This window comes from Chenopodium album, chromosome 19 (assembly GCF_948465745.1).
Source record: "Chenopodium album chromosome 19, dcCheAlbu1.1, whole genome shotgun sequence".
NCBI lineage: Eukaryota > Viridiplantae > Streptophyta > Magnoliopsida > Caryophyllales > Amaranthaceae > Chenopodium > Chenopodium album.
The window spans coordinates 33,901,367-33,915,106 of NC_137852.1; the positions used below are offsets into that span (position 1 = coordinate 33,901,367).

The 13,740-nt window shown below is 35.1% G+C and overlaps 1 protein-coding gene across 1 annotated transcript; it reads right to left on the reverse strand.

The window, feature by feature from the left end:
• Positions 1-1,129: 1,129 nt before the first annotated feature.
• On the reverse strand, positions 1,130-13,520 carry LOC145595202 (mRNA-decapping enzyme subunit 2-like). The gene is made up of 8 exons (XM_081651582.1): positions 13,380-13,520; positions 12,525-12,676; positions 12,140-12,267; positions 8,946-9,041; positions 5,909-6,061; positions 5,185-5,288; positions 5,037-5,104; positions 1,130-1,776 (listed from the first exon to the last, which is right to left on the reverse strand). The coding sequence occupies exons 1-8, from the start codon at positions 13,457-13,459 to the stop codon at positions 1,592-1,594; spliced, it is 966 nt and encodes a 321-aa protein (XP_081507708.1). The 5' UTR covers positions 13,460-13,520; the 3' UTR covers positions 1,130-1,591.
• Positions 13,521-13,740: the final 220 nt, after the last annotated feature.

Genomic DNA, 13,740 nt, shown 5'->3' on the forward strand with positions numbered 1-13,740 from the left:
ACGCACAAACACTTGGGTGGGGACGCCCGCACCCAATAGTTTGTGTTGTTTTATAAGGCTGACCATTAGTATACTTTTAATTTGTGACTCAAATCTCTCGTTATTAAATTTGTTACTCATATTGTTAGAAAACGTAAAAAAAATGACATAAATTTTTAGAAAATTTTATGCTAATAATACAACATTTGCCTGATTTATTTTTCATAATTCGAGTTTTCAATTATTATTACGAGCTAGGTTACACACACAATGCGTGTGCAATATAACAAATCTATATGACACGATTTTTAAATTTTTTTTTTTTTCTAAAGTATGTTAAAAACAATTTGCTCAAGTCATAAAAAATGGTAGTATTTTAATTTTGTAAAGAATAGGTAGCTTTAATTTTTTTTTTTTTTTTTTTAATACACAAATAAAAAGTTATGAGAGGTTTTCTTATTTTTTTTTTTAAAAAAAAAAAAGGTAAGAGAGGTATTTTGAAAAAGTAAAATTTATTACTCAAAACGTCCTTTCACTTTGTATATTACGAGTACTATAGATTCAATAAAACAACCTTTTTATACCCATTCTATTTTAAAGGTCAAACCAGTCACCAAACCCACAACTGCAAGTCAATGTCCACGTGTAGCATTTACATTAGTCTTATACAATAACAAACATTACATCATAACTTAAAATATACGAAGTATGAATTAACCGCCTGTCTTGTGTGTGGCTGCCACACCGTGTGGCAGCTTATAAAAGAACAAAATAATCCCTATAATATAGACCAAGTAACGGTTGTAGTATTGACCGAGTAACTCCTATAACACTGACCAAGTATCCCTATAAAACAAACGACGTACCCTTTTAACACTGACCAAGTAATCCCTATTACACTAACGAAGTAACCCCCGCTTATAAGACTTTATGATAAACTAAAAATCTGTCATCAATTTACAAATAAATAAATAAAAATTGTCAGCAACAATTTTTGTTCCATTGTTTATATTGATCACAATATGCAAATTTCTTGAGAAAACCACTTGGTAATTGGTACTCCGTGATTCAAATTAAGCAGCAGAACGCTGCTCACAATGCTAGAGTGTGATCGGTGTCAATTAACACTTTAGCAGCGATCAGGGTCCTCTTACAAAAGAACTCGATGCATTGGATTAAAAGTTTTGATACAAGAGTTCATAATACATAGATAGATTCATGCTTCTACCTAGTAACACCTCCACTATCTCGAATTGACCACTGCGTTTCTAATACTAGTCTTGCCCTTTCAAAGATAAGAAAATCTAGAATGCTCAAGTAGAATAATTATGAACAGTCCATTCTATTTACCATGAATAGCATCCATATTTAAGGCACATGGTAAAATGAGATTCAGCTAGAAGCGAGGATTAACATAATGGGCAGCAACTGCCTTTACTTTGAAGGAATTCTGTACATAATGTACAAGTACCTAGAACCTGAAACTCCTGACAAATACAATGTACAGAAGCAGAACTACCTCGGCTAATTCATGTGCAGTACTAAACTTGATTATCATTTTTGTAGCAGAAACTGTGAGACAGCCTTCTGGAAATTAGCATCAAGCAGAGCATTACGCAGAAAATCCTGATTCCATAGCTTGAAAGATTGATGAGGTATCAAAATTAAAATTTCTAAGGGTCTTGCCTGGGCCTTTTTCAGTAAAATGAGTATCTGGTGCAATCTTAGGCTGCTGGATGTCCACCATGGCTGAGCTGCTTCCCCCAGAGTTATTTTTCGCCTTCCAAACACTAAGTCCTGTGATGTATCAACAAAATCATACAGATAAAAAAGCATAAGGAAAACTGGAACATCAACATGCACAATTCACATATGAGTACCTACTCCTATAATCCAAACTGAGCTCGCAATCAGGAAGCAAGAGAAAAAAGCAAGACACTAACCAAGTCCCGGTGCCCCAACACTCCAAGAGTCCAAACAAAACACGTTTTACATTTATATTCATAAGGTCAACTGGACAGCGCCATGAGGCTTTAATAAATGTCACCAGAAACCCCTCCTATTTTTCCAGAAATATAATGAGAAAGAATTGCATATACGTTACCAACGTCCTGAAATTGGAAAACGGGTGATTCTTCATAATGTATAATGGTGAAGAGTCAGTTTAGGCCAGAAATGATGGATAAGAGGTGATTCTTGGTGTATAAACCAATGTAAAGAAAGGATCAAGATGCACCAAGGCAATAGGGTCAATAGCGATTTCCCTGCGCCTTAGATGTGCCACCGTATGCCCCGTTGAAGTCAGGCAAACTTAATAAAAAGCGAAAAAAATAAATACTGAAAAAATAAAAGCTTTGCACCTCAAGCTACCTCTTTTGGTGCGTCTCACCAAAACCGTTTTACTCCCTCTATTTTTAAATACTTGCTCCACTTTCCATTTCCGGCCATTTTTATTGCTCCATTTTCTTATTTGAAAAATTTTACAATATTTAATTCATTTCTCTCAACTAGTAGGACCCAATAGAATTATATTTTATCACATTTATATTCACTCTCCACCAATTTACCTTCTACTAACCCCACCACCTCTATATTTTATTAATTTCTCCTAAAACTCCAAGCATGGAGAAATGAAGCAAAGCTGATATATACAGAGAAAACAATGACCAGGTCCCCGGTGAAGGCAAAATTGTGGGAGCAGCTTGTCCTGAATGTAATGCAAAAAAAATCACAGCCAACACGGCATGAATTTATTTATTTATTTGTTTATTTTTATTTTTTTATTATTATTATTTTTTTTTTTTTTACATGAACCTCATTTAGAAGCATACTTTGAACATAATATGACCAGAGCTACCATAGCATGACTAGATTGTATTGAATAACTATTAGTATAATACTCCGATATGTTCATAATTACACAATTAATAAGTAAATTATTAATTGTCTATTCAATAATTAGTATCATTTATCAGCAACTCAACCAATTAATGCTAACAAGTTAAAAAAAATAAAAAGAATAAAAACGGAAGCCACGTCCCTTGTTAAATAAAAACAAATTGACAATATTATTATACTTTAGCCACTATGGCTCTTCAGGTTCTCCCTTCTTTGTGGTGTGTGCATGTTTTCTTTAACAATCATGTTTTTCCTTTCATTAATTTCTTCAAGATTTTTTGACATTTGCTACCACTAAAAATAACTACCTACCTTATGCCTTACACCGTTATAATTTTCGTCACTAGGGTTGTACCACCGTCTAGCCACCTTGCCACCCACCAGCCTCCCTGCTACCACCAACAACGATCCTTGTCTCACCACCACACACAACACCTCCCTCCACCGTCACCACCGCAAAATCTTGCAGCAGCACCCACCTTCATCGTCCCACCTTCATCGTCAGGGCAACACCACACACCGCACCTCCTCCATTAGCACCAGCACCGCAAAACACCACCACGCACAGCGGCATATCCCCCCTTCAGCAGCAGCACCAACACCGTCACCAAATTGCGACCAACCACGAAGCCAACCCCACCCCCTCCCCTTGAAAACCCGATCCCAACCCCTCCCCCCCTTGAATTAGGGTTTGAGATTTGCTCAATTGGGGTTTTTGGCTGGGATCGAGGCGGGTTTTCGAGGGGAGAGGTTGTCGGTGGTGGTGGTCTGGGTTTGGGGGTTAGGGTGGTGTCGTGGTGGTGGTGAGGTCCGGGTTCGTGGGTTTTGGGTATAGGGTTGTCGGTGGTGGTGGTGGTATGGGTTTGGGGGTTTGGGTGGTGTCATGGTGGCTCGTGGGTGAGGAATAGAGAGGGGGGTGAGGTCGCCGGCGCCGACCAACTCTTTTGGCGCCGGCCGCCGGCAGGGGGGGAGGGGGAGGGGGAGGGGTGGGTGGCAGTTTGGGGAGGGGGTGGCAGTGGGTGGCTGGGTTATTTCTTTTCTTTTTTTAATTTTTTTTTTTAATTTTTTTTTGTAAAAAAATTAACTTAACGGAAATCCTACGGATTCCGTTAAGTGGTAGTTATTTTTAACAAACTCTGTTTTGTCTGGTAGTAAAGTAAATTTTTTTTTAAAACTGGTAGTGAATCTGAAGACGGCCACTTTTAGTGGTAGTAAATGTCAAAAAATCCATTTATTCAATCATGTGAAATCCACTTGTGCATTGGCTTGGCATACACTTCCTCTGTTTCTTTTAAGTTGCTATGTGATGTGGCACAATATGTTCAAGATAGTGAAAGAAAGGTAACGATAACTCGCGAGTAACATGACATTACCAACTAAAGAAACGAAATAAGCCTAGTAAGAATTATATAAAAGCCACCCCAAGTAAATTCCTATTGAATATGGAACGAGCAAAATGTCCTTTAAAACTTTGTCATGTTTCCAACTCATGTCCAGTTTAAAGAGTCCCCATCTTCAAACTTGATGCAACAAAGTGTCAAGACAATTAGAGTTATATTTATACCAACACTTGTAACCAAAGTTTAATCAATAAACTGACCAATTTGGGGTGTCGCAGACCATTCTTTCTCTGTAAACTACAACTTTTCAGCACAATGGACATGCTCTAGCTGAGCGTGCACCACATAAGATTTGTTCAATCATTCATAGAAAATGCAGGTGGCAGATAGAACATTTGAATTGGATTTGGGTCGTGTCATTTTGGGTCACCTAATCACATTCTATTTTCACCACTGTTTATGTAAGCATATAATTTGCAATAAGGCTTGAATCATTTGAAGTAGATTACATTTGTTTCAAATCACATACAAAATAATTCATACATGTTTTATGTTTTATGAAAATATGCATGAATTTGAATACAACATCAGAAACAATTAAATCAGTCAAGGAAGAATGAATGTCAAGTCAATATAGCAAAAACTTGTAAGTTTGATTGATTTCAAGTTTTTCAACTTTCACCATAAGGTTATTTTTTAGGTTAGTGTTCAATTCCAAGTCATAAGTGTTCAGGCCAAACGACTAGGATATTTTGGATAGATATTGAAAAGCTAAGGATAATAATATAAAAATAAATAAATAAATAAATAAAGATAAACCTCTGCGAGAAGCATCAGATTTTGAAACAGTTGCAGGCGCATGCTTTGCAATCCATGTCTTTAATGATCTGAAAAGTACAAAAATTCACTGGGACATCAGACATATGACAAAGACCTGAACAAACAAAAGGTCTGCTTAAAAACTCACTTCAAAAATGGAGTAACCATGTAAAGCTTAAGGCCTGTGACACTACGTGATATAACTTCATCACTAGCGGGTTGGAGATCATCTAGTCTATGCCATGCAATTTCCTGAGCACAAAAAACATTAACGTTAGTGGATGATGATTCTCTGCAAACATTAGACTTCCTAAAACTAAAGAGAGAATAGTTCTTGTGGAAGACTGGTCTGTGATAGAATAAGAATGACTATTAGGCAAAGTAACTTTAACATATAAAAAAAAATAACACACACGAGGGGCTTGCAATGGAATATGGGGAGGCTTATTCCATCTCATAGTACGAAAAGGTCACATGCACGGATTAAACAAAGAGAAACCAAAGAAAAAAGTAACAAAAAGGGAGAAAAAGCTATTAAAAGAAAAAGGAGGAATAGGGGAAAATAGAGAAAAATGTAAGGAACATGCGCTGGATATCAAAATTTGTTTATACTAAACAAATCAAAGTTGACATCTTTATATATATTATTCTACGGAATAAAGATTGTATGAATGTTTAATGTGTCCTAAGTTAACTGAATTCTTCGTTTCATCTCAAGTACCGGGGGGATACTAGGATTTCCGACATTCCAGCATGTCACGGACATGCGACGCTCTAACGGGCGGGAGGGGGGGTGTATGACTACAAAATCATGACAGAAATTATGGAGTATCTCCAAAAAGAGTTTATAAAGGAGGAAAATAAACTCTTACACTGATCTCCTTTTTGGTCTGTGGAGCAAAAGAGGTGTCTTCACTAACACCAGCAATTATATAAAGGCGAACCCGCTGCTGCCCAAATATTACCTCAAGGTACTCATCTTTGTCAAGAAGTTCAGAGACGTCAAATCCTGTTTCCTCCAAAACCTGTAGTCATTGTAGAAACAATGATCCAATAAATCAAAACCCACACAACCAAGAGTCAAACAAAAAACCAAAGGATATCACATTTTCTTCACCCTCCACCGCACAAACAGAAAATCCCACTTTAACTTCCATGTTCTATATAATTGGTTCCTCATTTTTTTATACCTGGATCAGAGCCATTACAGATGAGACACAATCAAACAAGTGGTAACAAATACTCATCACAAAGTCAATTTTCTTAAGATGTTATGCAACAAGATGTGAAGGACACAAATTTACAGGATATTTCCTTGTTCATAATAGATAAGTAAAACGTTGATGAAACCACAAGCTTGTGGCACACGGCTACTAAGCAACTACTCTTAGCCAATTAATGGCAAGTGTAAGCAAATTACTGGACTGCCCTCAGCTAATAAATAGAGTTCCCAACTAAGAAGAGAGTGTTTTGGATTAAAGCAGAGACAAAGCATTTCAGGACTGAGGAAGACCATTGCCATCACCCCACTCCCCAAAGCTTAGCTAATGAATTGGGAATCGTGAGTTATATAGAATTTCTGTGAATTGTGATCATTTTATTATTGCAGATTCCCCACCTATCCAATCCCCCCCCCCCCCCTAAAAATGCTTATAACGTGAGTTCATATCAAATTATCAACGAGCAATTCTAAGCGAGAAAAAGATAATTTACATAATGATATCTATTTTCTTTTTCAGAAAATGCAGATGAAAATTACACCAAAATGGGTAATTGGTTTGTGAGATCACCGATATGCATACATTGATAGTCCTCCTCTCTACCCCTGCTATACCCAATTAAAGTTTGTAATCAGCTCATAATATAGCAGTGAGAAGCTCTAAGCCTCTAAGCTACACTAAAGTTCACTTGAATGGAGTTCACTTCCTCACACGTCCAAAACGTGATTGACAACGGAATACTATTAACATAAATGTGTTACAACACCTCTTTTATCCCTTCACCTCAAGAAAGATACCCGGTCAATAACTCACTGTCAGGTCTTCTCCCTTCTTTTCCCTTCATCCCCCCTCACTCCTTTCAACAGCTAGATCCAAATGAGCTGAAATTAAAAGGGAAAAACTTCAATTGGAAAACAACTTCCTTTCAATGCCAATTGATAACGCCTGAGAGAGTGGTGCCTAATTCAAGAATGGCTATAATCAGAATTACGCAGCTGAAGACTTCCCATGTACAAGAATAGTAATGTAAACTCATATGGATAAGGCCCTACTCTCTTCACCTCTTATAGAATTTATATTCAGTAAATTAAATTCAATTCGGTAAAAATAATTTCAGTGCACTAAAAATAAATTCATTTCAGTAAATTTTATTTCAGGTAGTAAAAAAATTTCTAATCAATAAAAATCAGTTACTTTAATGAAAAACAAAATTAATAGAGAATCAGTAAAAAAAATAATTTCAATTCAATAAAATTAATTTCAGTTCAGCAAAAATAATTTAATTTCAGTAAATAATTCAATTCAACAAAATTAGGTGAAGAGAACAAGACCTAAGTAATTTTCTATGAACTAAACACTCCCCCTTTTAGAACAAATGACACCTTAGAGAAAGAAAAAACTTCTTGGAACAAGATTTTAGCTTACAATGGCCATGAAGCCCATGAGGAGCGTATCTGTGAATAAAAGACCATACAATGAGGAAGGGTTAAAAAACACAAGCTCTAGTTCTGTTAACATGGTCTATAATATAGATAAATTACTTTAAAATTTGCATTGTACCAAGTTCAGAATAAAATATAGATACAAGCAACTAACTACCTGTTAAGAGAGGAGAAAAACCTAAGTTATGACCAAAGAAAGGATGTTTGAGGACATAAAAGCAATATTGAGTCACAACAACAAAACTACATCCATGATACGATTATGTGAAGCCACCACATCAAGTAATAAACAATTGTGGTCACTCAACAACATCTATCTAAAGAATCACTAAGTAAGTGGTGCAAGTAATGTTTAATCAAAAGGCAGCATAGGAAAAAATAAATAAACTTGTGTCATGACTGTCATCAACATCATACTGGTGGTCACAGAGTTACAAAGACAGCACCTACAGATTGCCACAATGTATTTGAGAAGTTGGAAGAGTCTAAAACCCCATTGTTCAACGTATTTTGACTTGATTCACACACAAAAAAAAAAAAAAGATTTTAGATAAGTTCATACATATACGTTCTGAAACAAACAAGTTTAGACAAGCAAAAAAAAAAAAAAAAAAAAAACCTTGTCAAATTAAGTTCATAGACACTCGCAAATAAATTCTGCTACTGCCATAAGCTTAAAAAATATAAGTTCGTGTAACATGAGTTCAAATAACTTGAGATAAGTTCAAACAAAATAAGTCAGATATTATGGAGCCTTACTTAACATTCTAGTTAAGTGTAATAAATAAAATTTACAAATAAGACTTGAAAATACTTTTTAGCTCACTCATGTTGTCTGGTCGTGAAATTAGAGATTAACACTTAGTGTCACTAAAATATGAGTCAAGTGTTTCATCAAATATCAATTTCTAAATAATCAACATGCATAATGTCTTTTTTTTGAAGAAAACATGCATAATGTCCTTAATAATATATTCTAGAGTCCTTGTGGTACACAACAGCCTATGACAAATGTCGCAAAGTAAATCTTTCAAACAAGTCATAGAATTGTTCTGTTCTAATCGTTTTCAAAATGGTGACTACATACAAAACCCTTTACATATTGGTTTCAAAAATATAATGGACATTATATAATCAACAAACATACAACAGCATAATTTTTTAGAATTATCCACATTAAACGCACAATTGAAGAGAGAGAGATGCTAAAGGGAAAACAAACAAAAAAAAAACAAAAAAAAACATACTTCTCTGATGGCACATGCATGATCTTCCTCATCCTTGTTTTTTTTACCACGTGGAAAACTCCAGCTAGTTCCTTTCCAGCCTTTAACCAGCAAGCACTGCAAAAGATAAAATGACCTTCAAACCAATAATATCTACGTAGCATATGAATACCATATTTGTAAAAGGGGTAGCACTGAGTGCTTGATAGATCTAATATGCAAAAGGCAATATCGATTAACAAAGTTTTGTGGTGGCTTAAATCAATCACCACACTATTTATTGATAATATTTTACCTAATTTTTGCCAGTACACAAAAAACACATGATTAGTAACTTAGAGCTCAAAGATTCCAAAAATAAATCAACTCAACATAAAAAAAAAAAAAATAAATAAATAAATAAATAAAAAGAGAATAAAAAATACAAAAAAATCAATGAAAAAGAATATTCAGATCAGAATCCTAAACAGAAGTCTCCCAACGGGATTGGGTTGAGCATAATACCTAAATAAGGTCTATGCAAGAAATAAGTAGGAAAAAAAAAAAAAAAAAAAAAAAAAAAAAAAAAAAACAAAACCAGTGAAACAAGAAAACGCAGGAAGATCAGGTTTGTTTCTAAACATTATGTGATCAATGCTTCAGGTATATGGGGAGGAGCAACTTTCTTGTCTTCCTCCCCAACATTCTAGTTAATTGACCTACCTATAAACCCCTTCCCATAAACCTAATGCATTACAGATGCTCCATATCTCAAAATAAGTATACATATATGACAGCCAACAGGAACCACTTCAATATGGAAAATCTTAACACGATGAAGATATTACCACCATTTATCAGTTGTGTATAGTATCCTACTCCATTTCAGAATAATTGCAACAAGTTTGTCTTTTGCACTATCCATGTACTAAAACTGGATTCTTTTCCTAATAGTAAAACAAATGTTATCAAAAAGATTGTTTTTAATTTTGTATCGATTTATATTTTCATGATATGAAATTTTATAATTTAAAATAATATAGAAGTTGTAAGAATTCAATGCTAGTGATGCCACTATTCACGGCCTATCCCAAGCCAGGACAATGGAGGAGCGTTGCAGTAGGTCTGTGTCGCCAGCGTAAAACTTAGTCACATCTTACGGACATGAATCGAAATTTGGATATTGTGGAGGCGTTCCCTAGTCAACGACAAGCTACACAGGGTGTAGTGAAAAATAAGCAAGAGTTGCTAGGTCATCGCTCACAAGCGACACACCATCCTAAGATTGGTGTTAAGTATGCAAGGGGTTCCCACATGACAACAAATGTGGGTGAAGAAGCTAGTCCATGGAAATAGTAAGGGTAATAGGATGCGTTTTGGGACTTGAAATGTCCGCTCTTTGATCAGGAGGTTGTTTGAATTAGTAGAGGTTATATATGAGGAGAATCAACATAATGTGCCTAAAAGAAAGTGGGTTGGACAAAGGAAGTAGCTCCACAGGGCTATAAGCTTTGAATAGAGTAGGTATCCTCATTCATCAGGAATATGTTGATCATGTGGTGGAGGTGTCTAGAAAGAGTAATCGAATTATGAGTGTTAAGCTTGTGATAGACTGATAAGTGATGAGGTCGTAACTACAAGTGCTTATGCACCACTCGTAAGATTGGATGCCTTTGCAAGACAAGAATTTTGGAAAGACTTCGAAAAAGCAACAAGTTCCCAGATGTGAGAAAGAGGTCATTGGTGGTAATCTCAATGGACATGTGGGCATTAAGAAGGATGGCTTTCACAGTATTCATGGAGGTTTTGGTTATGCCGATAGGAATGAAGTTGGAAATAATATCTTGGACTTTGTATTCACATTATGACATATGACTCGAACATCATGAATACTTGGTTTGAGAAAAGGATCTCTCACGGAGTCACGGTCTCGCCTAGTGACTTATAAAAGGGGGTAATGCATGTCAAATTAATTTATTTATAGTAAGCAATGCTCGGAGGAAGCGTTAGGGTGATCCCTAGAACAACTCAACTTTGACTAGTGGTGCTCAATTTTCAAGGTCATAGATGTGTAGGAGACCAAGACCGCAAGTGAAGCCTAAAATTAAGTGATTGAAACTTTGACGGTAAAACCAACAAAAATTTGTAGTAAAGATAGATGATTCAAGAATTTATCTCAGCAGCATTAACTTGGATGTGGATTCAAAGTGGAGTAAAATGGAGCATGGCATAAAGGAAATGGCAAAAGAAATCTTAGGAGAATCCAAAGGAAGCATGCCATTGTGTAAGGACATATCTTTGTGGAATGAAGAAGTGTGACAAGCGATAAAGAGCAAACAAGAATGCTGTAAAATGTTGGGGATGAATTGCAAGAGCAAAGGTGAATCAAGACCATTATGCAAACTTCAATACAAATGAAGAGGGGAAATGATTTTTATAAACTTGCTCGTATTAGAGGTCGGACGACGCAAAATATTGGAAAGGTCAAGTGTGTGAAAAAGTTCATGATGGAGACAAGGAGATAAAAGATGGAGGTCATAACCTATTCAATGGAGTTCGAACCTAACATATTAGTAATGGTGATACAAGTAATTCTCATGATATGGTTAATCGGGAGTTTACAAAATGACATTAAAATAGATGGGATTGAAGAAAGTAGATGGCCTAATGGCATTCTTACTAAGGTTTGAAAATGCATGGGAGAAAGAGGAATTGAATAGTGTTCTATGCTAATTTTATTTGTCCCACTTGGAACCTAGAGAAATTCTATTGCGAATGGTATTTAATACTTTAACCAAAATAAAATGCTTCAAAAATAGTAAAGCGAGATCGAGTTAGTTTTGTCTTGATTAATAATTTTAACAAATTTTTTTTTATTGTAATGTGTACATAAAGATACTATTATTACGAGTATAATATTGCATTGAAAGTTATGCAAAAGAAACAGATAAAAAAATAAAAAAAATTATTCCTTTTAGACTTTTATTTCCACATTTCACAATCGTCTACAATTTGGGTCACGAATGTCTATGATTCCACAAAACCTCAAACCCTTACCGAGACAAATTGTCCAATAAAAGTGCTAGCACAAGGTAACAGCTTCTTTCAGTTTCCATACGAGTATACGACAATGTAAAGACAAAAGAGAATGATAATAAGGTATGCCTTCACTAGATGATAAAGAAAAGAAATTAATTGATCCCCCAATAAAGTAGATAAAAATTCATGTACATTACCCTTTCATATGCTTTGTCCAAAATGATTGCTCCAGTGACAGGAACCCGAACCTTGTAGGAAGTGAAGTCCTTGAATATATCATCAATATGAGGAACATAGGGTTTCAAGACCTCACAACTATTAAACACTAGAAGGATTGAAGGTAAAACAAGTGTTTAATCAAAAAGTACAGAACTGCAATAAATGCCAAAACTAGACAATCAATTTAACCAACTTAGATCAGACACAAGTCACAACCGCAACCCAAACCACCCCCCACCCCCCCAATAGACACACACAATCTCAAAAGTAATTTTTTAAGCGTTCTTCAATCGTAAGGAAGCAATTTCAAGATATGCAAGCATGTGCAAATTTGAAAATGAAATAAGAATGATTAAAGGATACTTAAAGACGTAAATTCTTTGAGAGTAAACGACTTCAATGATGGATTCTTCTCCACTGTATTATCTTCATAAAACCAATGTGCATACTCAACCAGAAATAGGATTCTCTCAAAGGATTGTTGGTCTTCCTTAGGAACATTCAAGACAAAGCGACTGCACAATTTCAAAATTATGTAACAGGAGAAATAATGCATTAGGGCAGCACATATATTGATATTATTATCTACGAGTCATCTGATCACAGCCAAACAGTAAGCATGAACGGCAAACAGAAGCATAATTTGGGCATAATAGGAATCCCCCAAATTAAGCATGAAAAGTTATTACACCTAAAAAGAATAATTTGTTAAGTCTGGAACTATTACTCGTATTCATACTGTAATTTGAACTAGTAACGTGACAATTTATCTCGACAGAGCGAGTTAAAGACGTACAGTACTAAACCGTGGCTCGCGCCAACATCAATTTAGATCTTCTACTGGTAACACATGGGAATTACAAAATTACATAGATCAACATCAACATTTTTCTCATCATTTTACAGGGTTTTAAGACAACTTACCCAAATCAAACTCTAACACAATACAATCAAAAAAATGAAGGGAAAAAAAAATAAAATTGAAGAAAATAAAAAAATGACGAATTATTGTTATACAAAGTGTCGAGAAAGCTGTAGAAGCCCGAATTTAAACAGCATAAACCAAAAATTAAGTTGAATCGATTGAATTAACAAATTAAATGAAATTGAGAACAAAAATTGAAAAAATGAATTGACAATGCAAGTTGAGTTGAGTAGAATAGAGAGAATTAAAGGTGGTAAAAATGGCGGAAAATTGAGGAGAGAGAAGATGGAAACCTGCAGAGATCATCGAGGAGTTCTTGAGGAGGAAGACCGTTCTTCAATGGAGCGCTAGAAGATCTGTGAAGCCCTGACATCACTCCGGCGCTCCGAGACTGTATGGGTGTGTCGCTGATGAATTGATCCCCGAGGAACAAGGGGCTCGATGCTTATTTATGGGATGTTATTGGCTAATTTTAATCGGTTTTTTTTTTAAAATAAGAGATTATTAATTTCTTTTAGAATTATATAATTCAAATGTCACGTAAGCAAAATTGGCGAATGAGATTTTTAAGTTTAAATTAATAAATATTAAATATTATCTTTTAATATTATGAACTTTATCTAAATATATAACAAATTTTAGCGAATAAATACA

What these genes read in the sequence shown, in the direction of transcription:
- LOC145595202 (XM_081651582.1), bottom strand. Translation starts at nt 13,459, where the DNA reads ATGTCAGGGCTTCACAGATCTTCTAGCGCTCCATTGAAGAACGGTCTT. An exon ending in CAAAGAATTTACGTCTTTAA is followed by an intron (nt 12,268 to 12,524) that starts GTATCCTTTAAT and finishes CAATCCTTCTAG; the next exon opens with TGTTTAATAGTTGTGAGGTC. An exon ending in ATCTGATGCTTCTCGCAGAG is followed by an intron (nt 1,777 to 5,036) that starts GTTTATCTTTAT and finishes GATACATCACAG; the next exon opens with GACTTAGTGTTTGGAAGGCG.